The sequence below is a fragment of the Lampris incognitus genome, chromosome 13 (genome assembly GCF_029633865.1).
Source record: "Lampris incognitus isolate fLamInc1 chromosome 13, fLamInc1.hap2, whole genome shotgun sequence".
Lineage (NCBI taxonomy): Eukaryota > Metazoa > Chordata > Actinopteri > Lampriformes > Lampridae > Lampris > Lampris incognitus.
Window position 1 is genome coordinate 17,065,668 of NC_079223.1, and position 15,228 is coordinate 17,080,895.

Genomic DNA, 15,228 nt, shown 5'->3' on the forward strand with positions numbered 1-15,228 from the left:
TTGAGGAAGGTGTCACTCAACTATCTGAGCACATGTCTTCTCTCAGAAATGAGGAAGGAGCAATTGAGAAAAAGAGGAGCAGGAGAGGAGAAGCAAAGGTTGTCGGCTGAGGGCAGAATGAACTGAGGTGAGGAAAATGTGGGATAAGACGGAAGAAGTAAGATAAGACAAGATAAGAAACATTTAGGTGATAGATTCTTTCTCATTGATCTAGACAACAAAATTGTGTATCAATATATATGACAATATCCAAATTTTAAAAAAATTAAAAAAGTTGGTCTGCCGCCAATGACTGCTGGGATAGGTTCCAGCATCCCTGCGACCCTGAGCAGGATAAGCGGTTTGGATAATGGATGGATGGAACATTATGCAATACCGGTGATAGACAATAAATGATATTGAATTATTGCCCAGCCCCAGCATGAAGAAGATGAAGGAAATGGAGGGTGAGATGTATACTGAATCAGACTGACAGACAAATCAGGCAGGGGGCTAGAAAAGCATGAAAGATGATGTCCAGTCTTAAACTTGAATAGGATTGAGTTAAGTGGAAAGACGGTGGCAGGAGAAATCAGAGTTTTCAAAAGCAGTTTGCCACTCTCACCTCTGATGTCTAGGTTACCTTTTCCCATTTTTCCCCCCCATTTCTATTCATGTATCCATGTATCAGGGCAGTTTATTCTGACTGGCACTTTTTTACAGTTGGTTTAGGAATTAATACACGCTCTATTATTTAAAAGATTCTCTGGGCAATCTAAAAGCCAAATGTAAAATGATGTAAAATGGAGACGAGTAAAGGGTGGAGGATTAGGAAGCCAAGGGAGGGGTGGTCCTTGAAATGTAAAGAGAGGCAGGTCTTGTAGGAACTGGGCTGGAAAGTCACCATTTCCTTGCAAGTCATAAGATGAACCATGGACAGATCCTTGAGCAGTCTGACCTCATAGGGGGACGTAGGATTTGTGGGAGTCTACCTAAACTCTACTCCAAGTAAGTTTAGAAAGAATAAAAGTCAAGTCTTAAAATGTACTTTTCTGTAAAATGTGAGGGGTTGGCGATGCTCACACCACATTGGTCTTTTTTCGTTATATTTTATGTTAACGTTATTTTTAAAGAAGGTTTTTTAGTGTGCATGGATAAAAATGCATTTTTGTTGACAGGGTCTTGAAGGTTGTTTTGTGATTCCACAGGATAGTTTACAACTTAACTAGCAAACTACTAAGTTTATTTTGCTGCCTGGTGCAATTTTTATCAGTTAGATTTCCTTGTTTTGTTTGCCTTAGGTAAAGGAATGTGAGGAAGTCAAGTTGCTGAAGCAGCTGTATAGATTTTCTGGTGGTGTTGGCAAATGTTCTCTGGCCTTTTGAATTTGATAGTTCCTTCTTTGTTATAGTGGTCATTTGTCACCTTTCCACCTCAATTCTGTTGGAAAATGACAGAAAACACAGGGAGAAGACTTTTTTTTTTTCCTTTTTCAGACACCCTGCACTGAAAGTGCTACTCCCAAGTAAATTCACAGGGGAGTTATCACACAGTATTTGTACTGAAACTGTATTCTGTTTCTGTTGTTTTTTCAGACCAAAATCCTGATTCAACACTCAGCAGGAGTTGTCTCACAGGAACCATGACGGCCGTCAATGCACCTCGTGACAAGTAAGAGAAATTGCTTAGAAAGGGAAAGCTATAGTGTTTCACTCATTCCGGGAAAAGTGTCTCACTTGACTGTCTGCTAATTCTTTCTTGCTTTCTTTCGCTACATTTTTATACTTTTATACATTACTGGTTCATGTTGTTATTGTTTTTAATTTTTATACACAAATAAATGAGATAAAATGTGATAAAACAAGTTGAGTGACCTCAGATGCACTTTTGGGTGAACATATTTTGTCATTTTTCCAGATACAATGCAGTGTGGATCATTTTCTTCATACTTGGTCTGGGAACCCTTTTGCCATGGAATTTCTTCATGACGGCAACAATGGTAATGCTTTATTAGCCATATTATTTAAAAGCGATGATTGCAGATAAAGACTGTTAATTCTTAGACAGCGGCTAAATGCAATGGAAAATCTGAATCTTAGTGATTTTGGTGGCCTCGGGGTTTGCAGCTTCCAGTACAAAGCTCCATTTGAATGAAGGTCAACTGGATTATCACATTGTTACACAGGGAATGTTGGCATCCTATTGGTTAAACTCAAGTGTCTTTCTGTCATTATTGTGAGTTCTTTGCCCCCCTGACTTCTAGCCCTGAAGACACTCTTAGATCCAGTTTTTTTTTTCCTTTGCTTAAACTGCTTTAATCTTGTTTGGATGGAAACGGTTTCCTCTTGTGCCGCTGCAAGTTGATGGGCAGTAGGGATGTAACGGTACACAAAAATCACAGTTCGGTATGTACCACGATTTTGAAGTCGCCGTTCGGTATGTTTTCAGTGTAGTGTGGGGAAAAGAAAACATAAAATGGCTTCTTTTTTTTCTTTTTTATTAAACGGTAGTTTACCGAGCAAACTAGGGTATGGCTCTGTCTTTCTTAAAAAAAAAAAAGTCTGTCAGTACTGCTGGAATCGGCTGCAACCTACTAATAAAAAAGCAAAATTTACTTAAAAGTAAATCAAAATAAATATTCTCTCAAATAAATAAAAACTATAATAAAATAAACATCAATTAAGGTGCAGCATAATTAACTACTTGAACTGTAGTATACTTGCATTCCCATTAGCAGCTTTCAGCTTCACATTAGAACTGTGCAACATAAATATTTTCTCAAATAAATAAAGCACGAAACTGTTCAAACCCACAGTGCACCTGTTGGAGTTGCGATCGCGTCCTACTAAACGTCCCTATTAAGCGTCCCTCTCAGGTTGTGAATGAGTGACCACAATTTGCATGAGTGAGTGAGTGACCACAATTTGCGACACAGTTGTGTGAAAAATTTAATAAAATAAATAACCATTAAGGTGCAGCATTTAAAAAAAGTAACTGTACTTGAACTGTAGTACTGGATCTTCAAGCTCTGGTTTATCTGCGTTCACCATAGCTACAAGGCTGCGCTGTACTAAATTAATGGATATCTCTTTGTGGCGTGTGCGTGTGTCTGTGCATGCTTTGTGGGGTGGCTGAATATACAACATTCGGCCCTTTGTGAAAGTTGCTGGGGGGGGGCATGGGAGTTTTGAATTAAATTTCACACACAAAAAAGCTCTGCACGTGCAGTGGTTAAAACAATGCTGTATTCATTCGGTACATGTGCATGCTGAACCGAGAGACTCATACCGAAATTTTTCAGTTCGAATATGTGTACCGTTACACCCCTAGTGGGCAGGAGGTACGTTTGACTCAAATAACGTTAAAGTTGGACTGAAATAATTCATAAGCTCTAACTTTTCATGTCTAAACACCTTGAACATGGCATAATAAAATGCAGCAAATATTTTTTATTTGTAAATGACTAATATTGTTGGTGTTTTTTATACCTATATCCATAATCGTTCTCAAACGTCTCAAGACCTGTATGGGAGTGGTCTTGTCCTCATAAATATTCATAAGTGGGCCTTTGATTGACAAGAACAAGCAAGGGTTGGCGGTAAGGTGGGCGGTATTTCATAATTTGATGATGTGATCTGATAGGCTGTATGTAAATGAGGGTGTCTGACATCATGAGTATCAGAAAAAACATCAGCTGAGAAAGCTGAACAAGGTCGATCTCTTAAAAAGAAAAACAGAAAAACTGTATTCTACTTTTTATACTTGTATACATTAGAAGGAGATGATTGCATGCAGTTTCGGTCCAACGTTAAATGATGTTTCACAGCTAATTATTTGAAAAGGGCAGAACTGTTAACCATTCATGAAAAAGAAGTACATGTCTCCACTCTCTCTCCCCAGTATTTCACCAGTAGGCTGAGAGACCAGCCTATTGAAGTCTCCTCCAATCACACGTCTAACGGGACCCTGAATGGCCAGGACACTCGGAACGTCCTGGAGTCGAAGTTTAACAATGTGATGACGCTGTGTGCCATGGTACCTCTGCTCATCTTCACCTGCCTCAACTCGTTCATACACCAGAGGTACATCCCACCATGTAAACAAGTGCTGGATAGATTGCTGGGTAATAGATTTACTCTAATGACCACAGGCCTTTGTGCAGCATGTTTTTGTTTTATGTCTAAAACTAGCAGAGGTACCTGTTGTTGCTCGGGGAAAATGTTCTCACCAAAACCGCCAACACAATCTGATCTTTTACAATATAATTGATGATGAAATATAGGATAATTTATTATATGATACATGTGATAAACGAATGTAGAATAAACTAATGCTATTAACAAAAATGATCAAATGTTATAATTTTCAATCCATTCATCAAGCTTCTTTGCCAATGTGTGTATTAATCACTCAGTGCTCAAACGCCTCAGGGTAAACCATGTTGCGTGTCTTACTATTTGGCGCGAGGATAGAAAGCTTTTCTGCACTACCAGTTCTGGAGGCCGCTAAATACCACTGGCCGTGTGAGAAACATGGAGCAGAAAGATTTATTCCAGTCGCTTTAAAAGTCTGTGTTGGTTTATGGTAAACATCAACAATCAAAAGTCCATCATCACCAATTGCAATTTCACAGTCTAAGAAGCCTGACTTGTCATTTTACAAACCCACCAAATTGTGCTCCAGTATTTGAATTTCTTTTCTTGTCTTTTTTTTTTTAAGTTGTATGTGGTTCGTCTGGAGGTCAGTTTTTTTTTTTTTTTCGCTTGCTTCTCCAGGTGGAAAATGTTTAAAGCCGCTTCGGCTAAGTTCAGTCATAATGACATAGTAGTATTTCCATTGGTAATGGGGGAGATGTTTCGTTTGTGGACACTACACTCCATCGCCACTCGGTGGCACTGTGAGACGATGGATGGCTTACAGGGAGGGGCTGCTGTAAAGGGACAGAAAAAGAAGCAGAGCGCGCAAAAGAAACTCAATTTCACAAACAAATCAAATTTTTTTACTTGGCTTTTGAAATATTTTTCTAACTGCAATCCTTGGAAAGTGCCGATTCTAAAGATACCTTTGTTTTTGTTCTACAATGAGTATTTATGGAGTTTTAAGTGAACATACAAACATACACTCTCACTTTATATATATATACATATATATATAGATGTTTACTTGCAGAAACAAACACAACTCACTTAAATCTATGGAAGCTTGCAGACCAGCTGCCAACCTGTTGCACAGCTGTGAACAGTCATTTATTTCAATAGAAAAAAACATGCTGATTTTGTATTGTCATCTTATAAAAATATCAGACTTGGTGATCAAAGGCCTTGAGAGTAACCAGCCCATTAAAATAGGGTAATTTAAGTAATGATAGTGACCTGACTGATACTGCTACTCATTTTCTTTGGTGAAGAGCTGTTAAAAGAAAGAAGCCAGCTGTGATATCACATCACTTATCCTTTCTTGTGTTGAAACATAATTAATAAGGGGAAAATAGAAATAAAGGGAAAGAGGCAGCAACAAATCACGATTTCTGTAAGTACTTAACGTGGTCTTGAACAGTATATCTTGTTCCCAAGAGTCTGGGTGTAGATTTGTGAAAAGTGCCACAATTTATTGAATATCCATAAAAAGCAATTTTAAAATTCAGTCCATTATGTTGAGATGAGATGTGAAAAGAGTGAGATGTAAAATATGGCCTATTACAACTTGCTCAGCACCACCTTTGACTCTACCTAACCCTTAACCCTTTGCTCTCCTCTACCCCTCTCACCCCACTGGTTAACCCTCAATCACCCAGTGCCACACATAGGTTACATGATCCTCTGTTTGTGTGTACATCTGTATGCCTCTGGAATGTTTGCTTTAATTAGAAATGGATAGAAAGGTCTAGTGTGGACTCAGCCATGGCCGATCCCCTAAACCCTCCAAAAATACACCCAGGAATGCTATTCATCTTTTTCATCTTTTCTGCCCGCCCCTTCAACTTTTTACACCCCCTATTCCAACCATCACCTCCTGTGGTTTTTTTTTTCCTTCCTCCCCCCCTTCCTTCCTTCCTTTCCCACCACTTTTCTTTTCCTCAATGCGCTCTCTCTCTCTCTCTCTGTCTGTCTTTCTCTCTCTCTCTCTCTCTCTCTCTCTCTCTCTCTCTCTCTCTCTCTCTCTCTCTCTCTCTCTCTCTCTGTCTGTCTTTCTCTCTCTCTCTCTCTCTCTCTCTCTCTCTCTCTGTCTGTCTTTCTCTCTCTCTCTCTCTCTCTCTCTCTCTCTCTCTCTCTCTCTCTCTCTCTCTCTCTCTCTCTCTCTCTCTCTCTCTCTCTCTCTCTCTCTCTCAGGATTCCCCAGAAGCTGAGGATATTAGGTAGTCTAATGGTCATCCTGGTGGTATTCTTGCTGACGGCCATTTTGGTCAAGGTGGATGTGTCACCGCTGCCCTTCTTTTCCCTGACCATGATCAAAATCATCTGCATCAACTGTAAGTGGAGAGCACTGAGTGGCGAACGCATAGACACTCAAAGCTCCTGGGTTTTCTTTCTCTTCCACTGTGTCCGCAACCCCCCTCCATCACTATCAGTAACAACAATAATCTTAATGTTTACAATTATATTTCTTTTAATGATGGTAGTGTTAAGCAGCGTATGCCAAGTTTATTTATATAAAAAAAATAAACGTACTCTAAAGCGTTGGTTTTCAACTGTGGTCCTTGGTGACCCTTATTATTGCTGTTTTTCTTTTCAGCCAGGTAGTTGAGTATCTTCACCTGTTGTCTCAGGTGAAGATACCCACCTGATTAGAAGGCTGCAACACCTGAGAGATTAGAAAACCAGTTGTAGTGAAGGTACAGAAGACTGGAGCTGAGAAACACTGATCTAAAGAACCCCAGGACATATGAACGCACTTACCTATGGCTTAGCTCAGAATCATCTGGTGGGAAATTCCCAATGTGCACATGAGATTCCTCACACTCACACTCACACACAGAAACATCATTGCTTTACTCCATACTGTGCTTCAGAACACAGACTTTTCTGTCACACCGTTTTGGTTTATTTAAAATACATATAAGAACAGCAGGGACAGGTTGACCCCCCCCCTTCTTACACCTGTTGGTTCAATCCTAACCCGCAGTTCCTGATGAAGACCAGCCCATTTTGTTTGGTTTAGAGAGGAGTATGTTGTGAACTCAGAGCTTTGATATTGACATCGGTACATTCTTCCATATAGAGTTTAGGTAGACGCGCACACACTACAAGCTTTCTTCAGTTAATTGAACTTTGGATTTGCTGCCCAAACCACATGTTCCTATTGTATGGTCTCCGTTGATAATTGAAAGGTCTTGAATTGGGAATCCTTCCAGAGAAATTCTTGGAGTGTGCATCACTCTTTGGGCGAGACGTCAGGAGATAAAGAACGTAGTGGTTATGCAATAATTATGTAAAACATTCTGCATGTTCCCAGTAATGGAAAAAGCCTTTGTTTTCATCCCCCTCTTGTAGTTGAAGCATATCACATATTGATATGGTATAAATATAGTGATATTATGAGTTTGGACACTGTCTGGGATTTTGGTTATCATAATAATATGATATAGCCTCAAGATGTTGTGGATAATTTGCTCTTTGCCAAAACTTCACAGGCCTGAATTTGGACAACAAATTAAGAAGGAGAGGGAGCAGAGAGGCATGGGGTGGATTATTTTTTGTTTGCTTTCAAATTCTTGATCATTTCTCCAAAGTTGCCAACAACAGCTTTAAATGTCGTCTTTTCCCGGTCTTAAAGAGGCTGTATGACAGTAAAGTCATTCGTTTTTCTGAACTTAGTTCTGAGTGAAATGAAAGATGAGTGCCTCTACCTTCTTGAGCCACATTACTTAACCGATGATTTTTCTGCAAAATGTTATTGTGTGTAAATATCTCATGAAAGCACCAGTATTTATCCCCAAAAATCATCACATATTGCAGGATTCTGTTGAAAAAAATTATTTTTGATTTGTTTGTATTGATCAGCTTTAGTTTCAGTTTGATTATTGATAAGGTTACAGTTTGTAACAGTTTGGATTTCATTATGACTGTAAAAGAATGACACTTTTAACATTTTGGAGGAAAAATATTCACTTTCAATGCAGCAATAATAATTTTCATTTTCTTATCTAATTTTACATTGTACTTTATTCAGTTAATATGTATTGTTTTTATATTGTGTAAATCTTCTGTCATCTGTTATTATAAAAAGGTTCGTAAAAACTGATACAGAACTTTTTTTCTTTGTCGTGATATATTGTTATCATTTAAGCAGAGGGAAAGTGCATGAAATAGATTTTAGTTCATATCAGCCACCCCTACTTGTAGTTAATTCCTTCTGGGCCTCCGTTACCAGGCACCGTTTTTTACTGACCCGCATTGAGACAGTTTGTCTCTAGTTTGACATTCTTTAACATCTCTTTTTTTTATTTCAGTTTGAATTTGGTTTAAAATATAGTGGTGTTCAACACCCAACCTCTCTCCTTCCACCCCTCTTTTCTCAGCCTTTGGTGCAATTCTCCAGAGCAGTCTCTTTGGGCTGACAGGGCTGCTGCCTGCCTCCTACACTACTCCCATCATGAGCGGACAGGGGCTGGCTGGGACCTTTGCCGCTTTCTCAATGATTTGTGCTCTGGCCAGTACGTGCGCACACACACACACACACACACACACACACACACACACACACACACACACACACCCTCCATGCTGAACATGGTCAACACTATTCATCTCTATCTCTTCTTCTTTCTGTTTGTGTAGGTGGCTCAGCCCTGCAGGACAGTGCATTTGGCTACTTCATCACAGCCTGCGTGGTGATTCTATTGGCCATAATGTCCTACATCACTCTGCCAAAAATGGTAAGACCACATACTGCTTATCCTCTGTCTGTCTCTCACCTGTTTCATCCTAAAAGCTACACACTGTATCACAGTACCCTCCATTGGACCCCCTCTGCTCTACCTCACACTACCCAGGCAGCCAGACTTGTACTTACTCTTCCTAACACAACTGTAGGCTTTTGAGGTGTGTACTTGGTTTGCCAACAGTACTTTAAAAGACCAGTGGTCCTTAGACTTTGTGCAGTGACATACCCCTGAGACATGCAAACACTCATTCTTCTCTAGACCTGCAAAGAAATATCCCCTTCTTTTTTTTTTCTTCGTTCATCCAAAATTCATTCGCAAAGTGTGGCAAAAGTTACTCTTATAACTAAGAAGCTGCAGTTCGGACTCATTCACTCTTTGAAAGAGTTTGTCTTGGTGAGTTTTTCACACAAAGCATGTGTTTGGCTTCATTTTGCCAAGGGTAGAAGAGATGCTCTTGCATACGTTTGTGGCAGTGGCGTAGGCAGAAATTGTATTTTGGGTGGGCCAGTACAAAAGAGGGTGGGTCTTCTTTCCCCCTCCCCCAAGACAACAACATTTAAGTAGAAAAAAGGAAAAACCTAGAAAAACTGAAAAAAAACAGCGACAATTTTACTTTGCAACAATCAGCATTTCAAAGGCAATAAGGGCAAAACAATGCCTATATGACATGCTCACTCAACAGAGCTCTAAAAAGGCTGTACACAACAGAATAGATGAAAACCTGTCTATCATATCCTATTCAGGCTAAACTATATTTGCACTGGCAGAAATGGCAGCACATTGGCTCTACAGTGCATGACACTGTTAATTAACCCTTTTATTGCACAAAGTGGCAACTAAACATAAACCCAAACAGCAGAGAAGGCGTTAACATACTGCATGACATAGCATACATCAGAGAGGATCGCACATGTAACATATCCCTTGTGCATTCATTACAGCCATTGTTGCTTCAGTACCATGGTCAGCTCACGAGTAACAGCAAATGTATGAGCCGCTGTTTACACAAACGGCAATAAAAAGAAATCAAAGAATGAAAACACCAAGCCGGGCATTGTTTGAATTGAGAAAGAACAACACATTCCTTAATTTCTATTAAATGTACCACTTACAATGAAATCTGGTTGAAATTCAGTTTCTGTGCGAAAAGATGGGCAACTCATTTAAGATAAACAATGTAGCCTATTAACAGTAGGCCTATACAGCTAATACACAGCACACCATTATTTAATGTAAAATCCTTTCACAGGCAAATATGAAGCAGTGAAAAATGAGTAAAACAACAGGCTTACCTTTGTTGTTTACATGGCCTACAAAATAAGGCTCAAACGCCTGGGTTTGACGTTGAATACAGAGATGATCTCATCATAGTCCCGAGAGTCAGTGTTCCTTTTCAAAGGACAAGAGGGCCAGGTTGTTGAGACGAGTAGTACTCATGGATGCTCTGAGGTCTGTTTTAATCCGACCAGCAGTGGCAAACAGTCTCTCAACACTACAAGATGTCATGGGAAGAGTGATGATGACTCGAAATAAGTTTGTTGAGGTTTGGAAAAATGTCAGGAGCACAAAAGTCCAATACTTCCATGAGGGGTGGAAATTCCAGCCCATTGGCTACTTTCCAACACAGTTGCTTGATGAATACTCATAATTCAGCATCCTCAATCGAGATGTGATAGGATCACATGGGGTCCGCAGAGACTTCACCTGTGCATATGTCTTAGACTGTGGGAGAAAAGTTGCTGCTGCCCTCATTATTCCATACTGATCCTCCTGGAAACGATTGTCCAGCTCTGTCAGCTGTCTTTCAAGGATATCATTACAGATGTGTCTTAAGTCACCATTTCTAACACTGGTTGCATTTCTAAAAGTAGTTGTGACCACATGTCCCGCAAGCCTTGCCAGGAGCCTTCTCCCTCTGGTCCCAGCTGTGATGTCTCAGCTCATGATTTCATTATTTCTAATAGCTCTTCGGTTAGCGTCATCACTTGTTCAACATCACACTCTGAAATGTCTCTAAACTGGGCAAAGCTCTCTTTTAGTCCCTCAATTAGGTCGATGCACTCAGAGACTGACAAAGTTGGGCTTTGTAAACCCTGTGTGGCAAAATCGCTTCTCTGAAATAATTTCCCAAATGTGACGAGTAAAAATATGAGCTTTTTTGTGTGTATTTGTTGGAGCAGGGACTGCCCCTCAACCTTTCTCTGATTGCTGCTTTCAGAACACTCAGCAAGTCCTTCTAATATTACATCGAGTAACGTTAGTATTATGCTCACTGCTTCGGATTTGTAGCTCCATCCAGTGTGTGTCTATGGATCGCTCAAGTTCCAAGCATGGGTGTCCTGGATGGAGCTCTTTTTGCACTTCCACAAACCTTGAGTGTCTGTTGCTGTCTGTCATGAAATTGTGCACTATATTGTTCAGTGTATCAAAGAATGTGCTAATGTGCCCAGACACCTTTGATGCTGCAGAGTACCAACTTCAGTCTGTGAGAATTACGGTGGACATAACGGCTTGAGGAAAAGTTCGTTTAGAATCACATGCACACCTCCTTTGTCTACTGACATAACGGAGGCCCAGTCGAAACTGAAACCAATGCAGAGATGGGTCAAGTTGCAGTGATTCAATCACATGTAATATCTTGTCTGAAATACCACTTATGCTCAAGTCACTAGTGTCCATGAACTCAATTGCCCGTTCTTTTATTTTCCCTGCGTGAACATATCTCACACAAACAGTTAAGAGTTCATGCTTTGACTCGTCCATGTATTTGTCTGCCATAAGGACATAATAGGTGCCTGTTGTTTCACAGACTTCTGCTTTGATCTTGCACAACAGCAAGGAAGCTGCTGACTTCAGCAGCTAATATCGAACATCTGGGCTCGTCAAAGTTCCGTTTTGGGCAGCTTCTCTAGATGATTTTGGATCTGTGGATCACATTTGCACAAGTTTCCTTTATTGAGAGCATCAGCATTTTCCCTGTGCCCATGTAGGGGGATGTCCAACTTGGTACAAAACAGTACAGTATCCAAAATGACATTTAGATGGTCCTGGTTCCTCTTGATAAATGAATAGTCCATGCCATGGTAACATGGTTCATTTGATTTAACGCATTTTCCCGGCCTGATCTTTTGTTGGCCTTGTAGCTTTGAAACTTGTCTTAAATTTTGATTTAAATTAAACCTAAAAACCTTACATACCTTTCCTCAATAAAATCTCATAAATCAAAGAAGGTTGAATCAGTTCATCTGGATACGATGTTTATTGACAGATACTACATTTCATCACTCAACTAAGTGACATCTTCAGTCTAAACTGACTGCAGGTATCCCCACCCTTATAAACAATACAGTACAATACAGTTGCATAACGACCGAAACCAACGACCAGTTTCATGTGCAAATATGGGCGTGACCATTAACTAGAGTTTCAATGGCCATGTGTACTACTCACATGGATTTGAGTGGTTGCAATCACAGCAATGTAAGACGGTGACAGATGTATTTTTAGCCCCCCCCCCTCCCCCCAGTTGGTCGTTCCCTCTTCACATAGATGGCCTCTTTGACTCCCCGTTCAAACCAGAGTTCCTCCCTATCAAGGATGTGCTGATCCTCAACCTTGAAAGAGTGGCCACTGGCCTGTAGATGGTTGTAGACTGCAGAGTCCTGGCCTGACGTGTTAGCTCTCCTGTGTTGTGCCATCCTCTTGGCCAGCATCTGTTTAGTTTCCCCATCTTACGAGTTACAGCAATCCTCCTGGAACTTGCTCTGTTTGTACCAGGGGACCCGATCCTTGGGATGGACCAACTTCTGATGCAGCATGTTTTGGGGTTTGAAAGCAACTGAGACACGATGTTTGGAAAATACACTTCTCAGCTTTTCCGACACTCCCGCCACATACAGAATCACCACTGGTTTATGCTTAGGCAGCTGTTGTCCTCCTCTCTTCGAATGGCTGGTGCACTGTTGGGGCGTCTTCCTGGCTTTGGCAAACGCCCAGTTAGGATAACCACGCTTAACCAGGGCCTGTTTTGGGCCTGTGTGTTTATAAGGGGTCGGGATACCTGCAGTCAGTTTAGACTGAAGATGTCACTTAGTTGAGTGATGAAACCTGTCTGTCAATAAACATTGTATCCAGATGAACTGATTCAACCTTCTTTGATTTTCTTTCCTGGATTATTGAGCATGCATCAAGACAGTCTCATAAACCTTCCACACTGTCAGCTGCAACATGACAAAGCTGTATCCCTTCTTGCTATGCTTACTCATATCCCACAAACTATGCACGTAAAAGCATTATCTTGTATTTTTTCCCATATTCTCCTTGACAGGAAAGCTTAACGACTGTCATGAAAATTAATTGGGGATTTTTATGTAAAGGTGATCATTCTGCACACCAAAATTTGAGGCAGTGTTGAAAATGTTTATATATATATATACACATACCTATTAAAACGGAAATCTTGAAGATAGTCACATCAATTAGTCTTTGTTAAGTTACTATCTTTGGCTGAGGGGCGCCTCCGTAGCTGAAAGGTTAGAGCGCATACCATATGGTCGCAACCATCGCTGGTTCAAATCCAGCCAGTGACCTTTGTTGTATGTCTTACCCCTCGCTCTCACTATTTTTCGCTGAATGGGTCAACACTGATGATTTCAGCCATTGATGGATGCTCTCGCATTTGCACTAAATATAGAGAGATACAAGTGTGCATCTGTGGTGACATTCCCACTAAAAATCACTATCACAAAGATAGTGATGTGTGTCCTGTCACCCAGCACAAATGCTCCATGTTCTGATATAGTGATGGGGAAAAAAAATAGTTATCGGTTTCACCTGGGAAGTGGATGGCAAAGAAGAATACAACAGGCATCTTAGAGACTGCCATGATTGTCAAAGTTGTGAATGTTACTGACAATCAGTGCTGCAGCTAGCGTTAGCTTTAATGTTGTTTCTAGCCTGCTCATTGCTCTCCTCAGCAAAAGCCACGGTGGTGGGTCAGGCATCTTTCCTGAGGCAGCAGAGGTTGAAGATGTCACTGATTTTTGTTTTCGGATAAAGAAATTTGTCCAGCAGGTATTCCATCAATACTTTTAGGAATAAGGAAGCCTACAACTTTGGTGGAAGTTGCATATTTGCTAAGTTGCAAAGTTATAATCACACATCTCGTGTTTGGTTTATTTGACGGCTGACAAACTTTGAAACCGTTTGGGGGTTCGGTTGTTTAAACTCTTGTTGAATATGTTTTTGTTCGAATATGTTGAAGTTTTTGCTTCACTATATATTTAAGTGTGCCATTTCTGTGCCTTTTTTATGAAGCCCTTGTAAACTTTGCATCTAGACGGGTGTCATTCGTAGTCATTCTTCATACTGACATGTTAAATTCATGTGTAATTTTCCCCATTAGTTAGGATTGCATGTCATCTCTACATCCATTCATACATACTACATGCTGGATGGCTAACTTGAATTCGTCCATGTTTTTTTTTTTGTCAACAGGAGTTTTTCCAGTATTATACGGAGAGCAGCGGATCTAGGTCCTGCAGTGACGAGGAGAACAAGATGGACTTGCTCAAGAAAGGTACACATGAGCACAGGTTCGACAATGATGTGTACTCACTTACAGTATCGTGCTTTCTGTTTACATTAAAAATAACTAATAGTATCTTAACTAATGATCATTGAATATGAAGCTTTTTTTTCATTTAGATTGTTTGGGGGCGGCACGGTGGCGTGGTGGTTAGCACAGTCACCTCACAGCAAGAAGGTCCTGGGTTCGAGCCCCAGGGTAGTCCAACCTTGGGGGTCGTCCCGGCTCGTCTTCTGTGTGTAGTTTGCATGTTCTCCCCGTGTCTGCGGCGTTTCCTCGGGGGGCTCCGGTTTCCTCCCACAGTCCAAAGACATGTAAGTCAGATGAATCGGCCATGCTAAATTGTCCCTAGGTGTGAATGTGCGTGAATGTGGGTGGGTGTGTGTGTGTATGTCGGCCCTGTGTGATAGTCTGGTGGCCTGTCCAGGGTGTCTCCCCGCCTGCCGCCCAATGACTGCTGGGATAGGCTCCAGCATCCTCGTGACCCTGAAAGCAGGATAAGCGGTTCGGATAATGGATGGATGGATGGATAGATTGTTTGTTAATTGTTGGAAAAAGTCAAGATATTAATTATAATATATACAAGCTGCATTAACATATTTTTAATTAATCACAATTTGTCTTATAGTTAGTGATTAATGGTTAGAATGATATTAAGCAAAAATAATCATGATTGTTTAAGTTATAATAGATAAATACCCCTGGACACGTGTTCTCTGTACATAGTGTGCCTGACAGTTCTGTCCACTGCGTAGTAATTCTGTCTGGACATAGGGGG

General features: G+C 40.6%; 1 protein-coding gene across 4 annotated transcripts in view; it reads left to right on the top strand.

Moving 5' to 3' along the window:
- Window positions 1-15,228, top strand: part of LOC130122742 (equilibrative nucleoside transporter 1-like) — a 41,944-nt gene that overhangs the window by 11,560 nt on the left and 15,156 nt on the right. For 3 of the 4 annotated variants that reach the window (XM_056291747.1, XM_056291745.1, XM_056291744.1), the window contains 7 exons: window positions 1,575-1,650; window positions 1,897-1,978; window positions 3,880-4,061; window positions 6,309-6,448; window positions 8,498-8,632; window positions 8,757-8,854; window positions 14,360-14,441. In XM_056291747.1, coding sequence (XP_056147722.1) covers window positions 1,622-1,650; window positions 1,897-1,978; window positions 3,880-4,061; window positions 6,309-6,448; window positions 8,498-8,632; window positions 8,757-8,854; window positions 14,360-14,441 — 748 coding nt within the window. In that variant the 5' untranslated portion in view covers window positions 1,575-1,621. Of the gene's footprint in view, window positions 1-958; window positions 988-1,574; window positions 1,651-1,896; window positions 1,979-3,879; window positions 4,062-6,308; window positions 6,449-8,497; window positions 8,633-8,756; window positions 8,855-14,359; window positions 14,442-15,228 lie in introns of those variants that run through there. The other variant, XM_056291746.1, reaches the window with a different exon arrangement.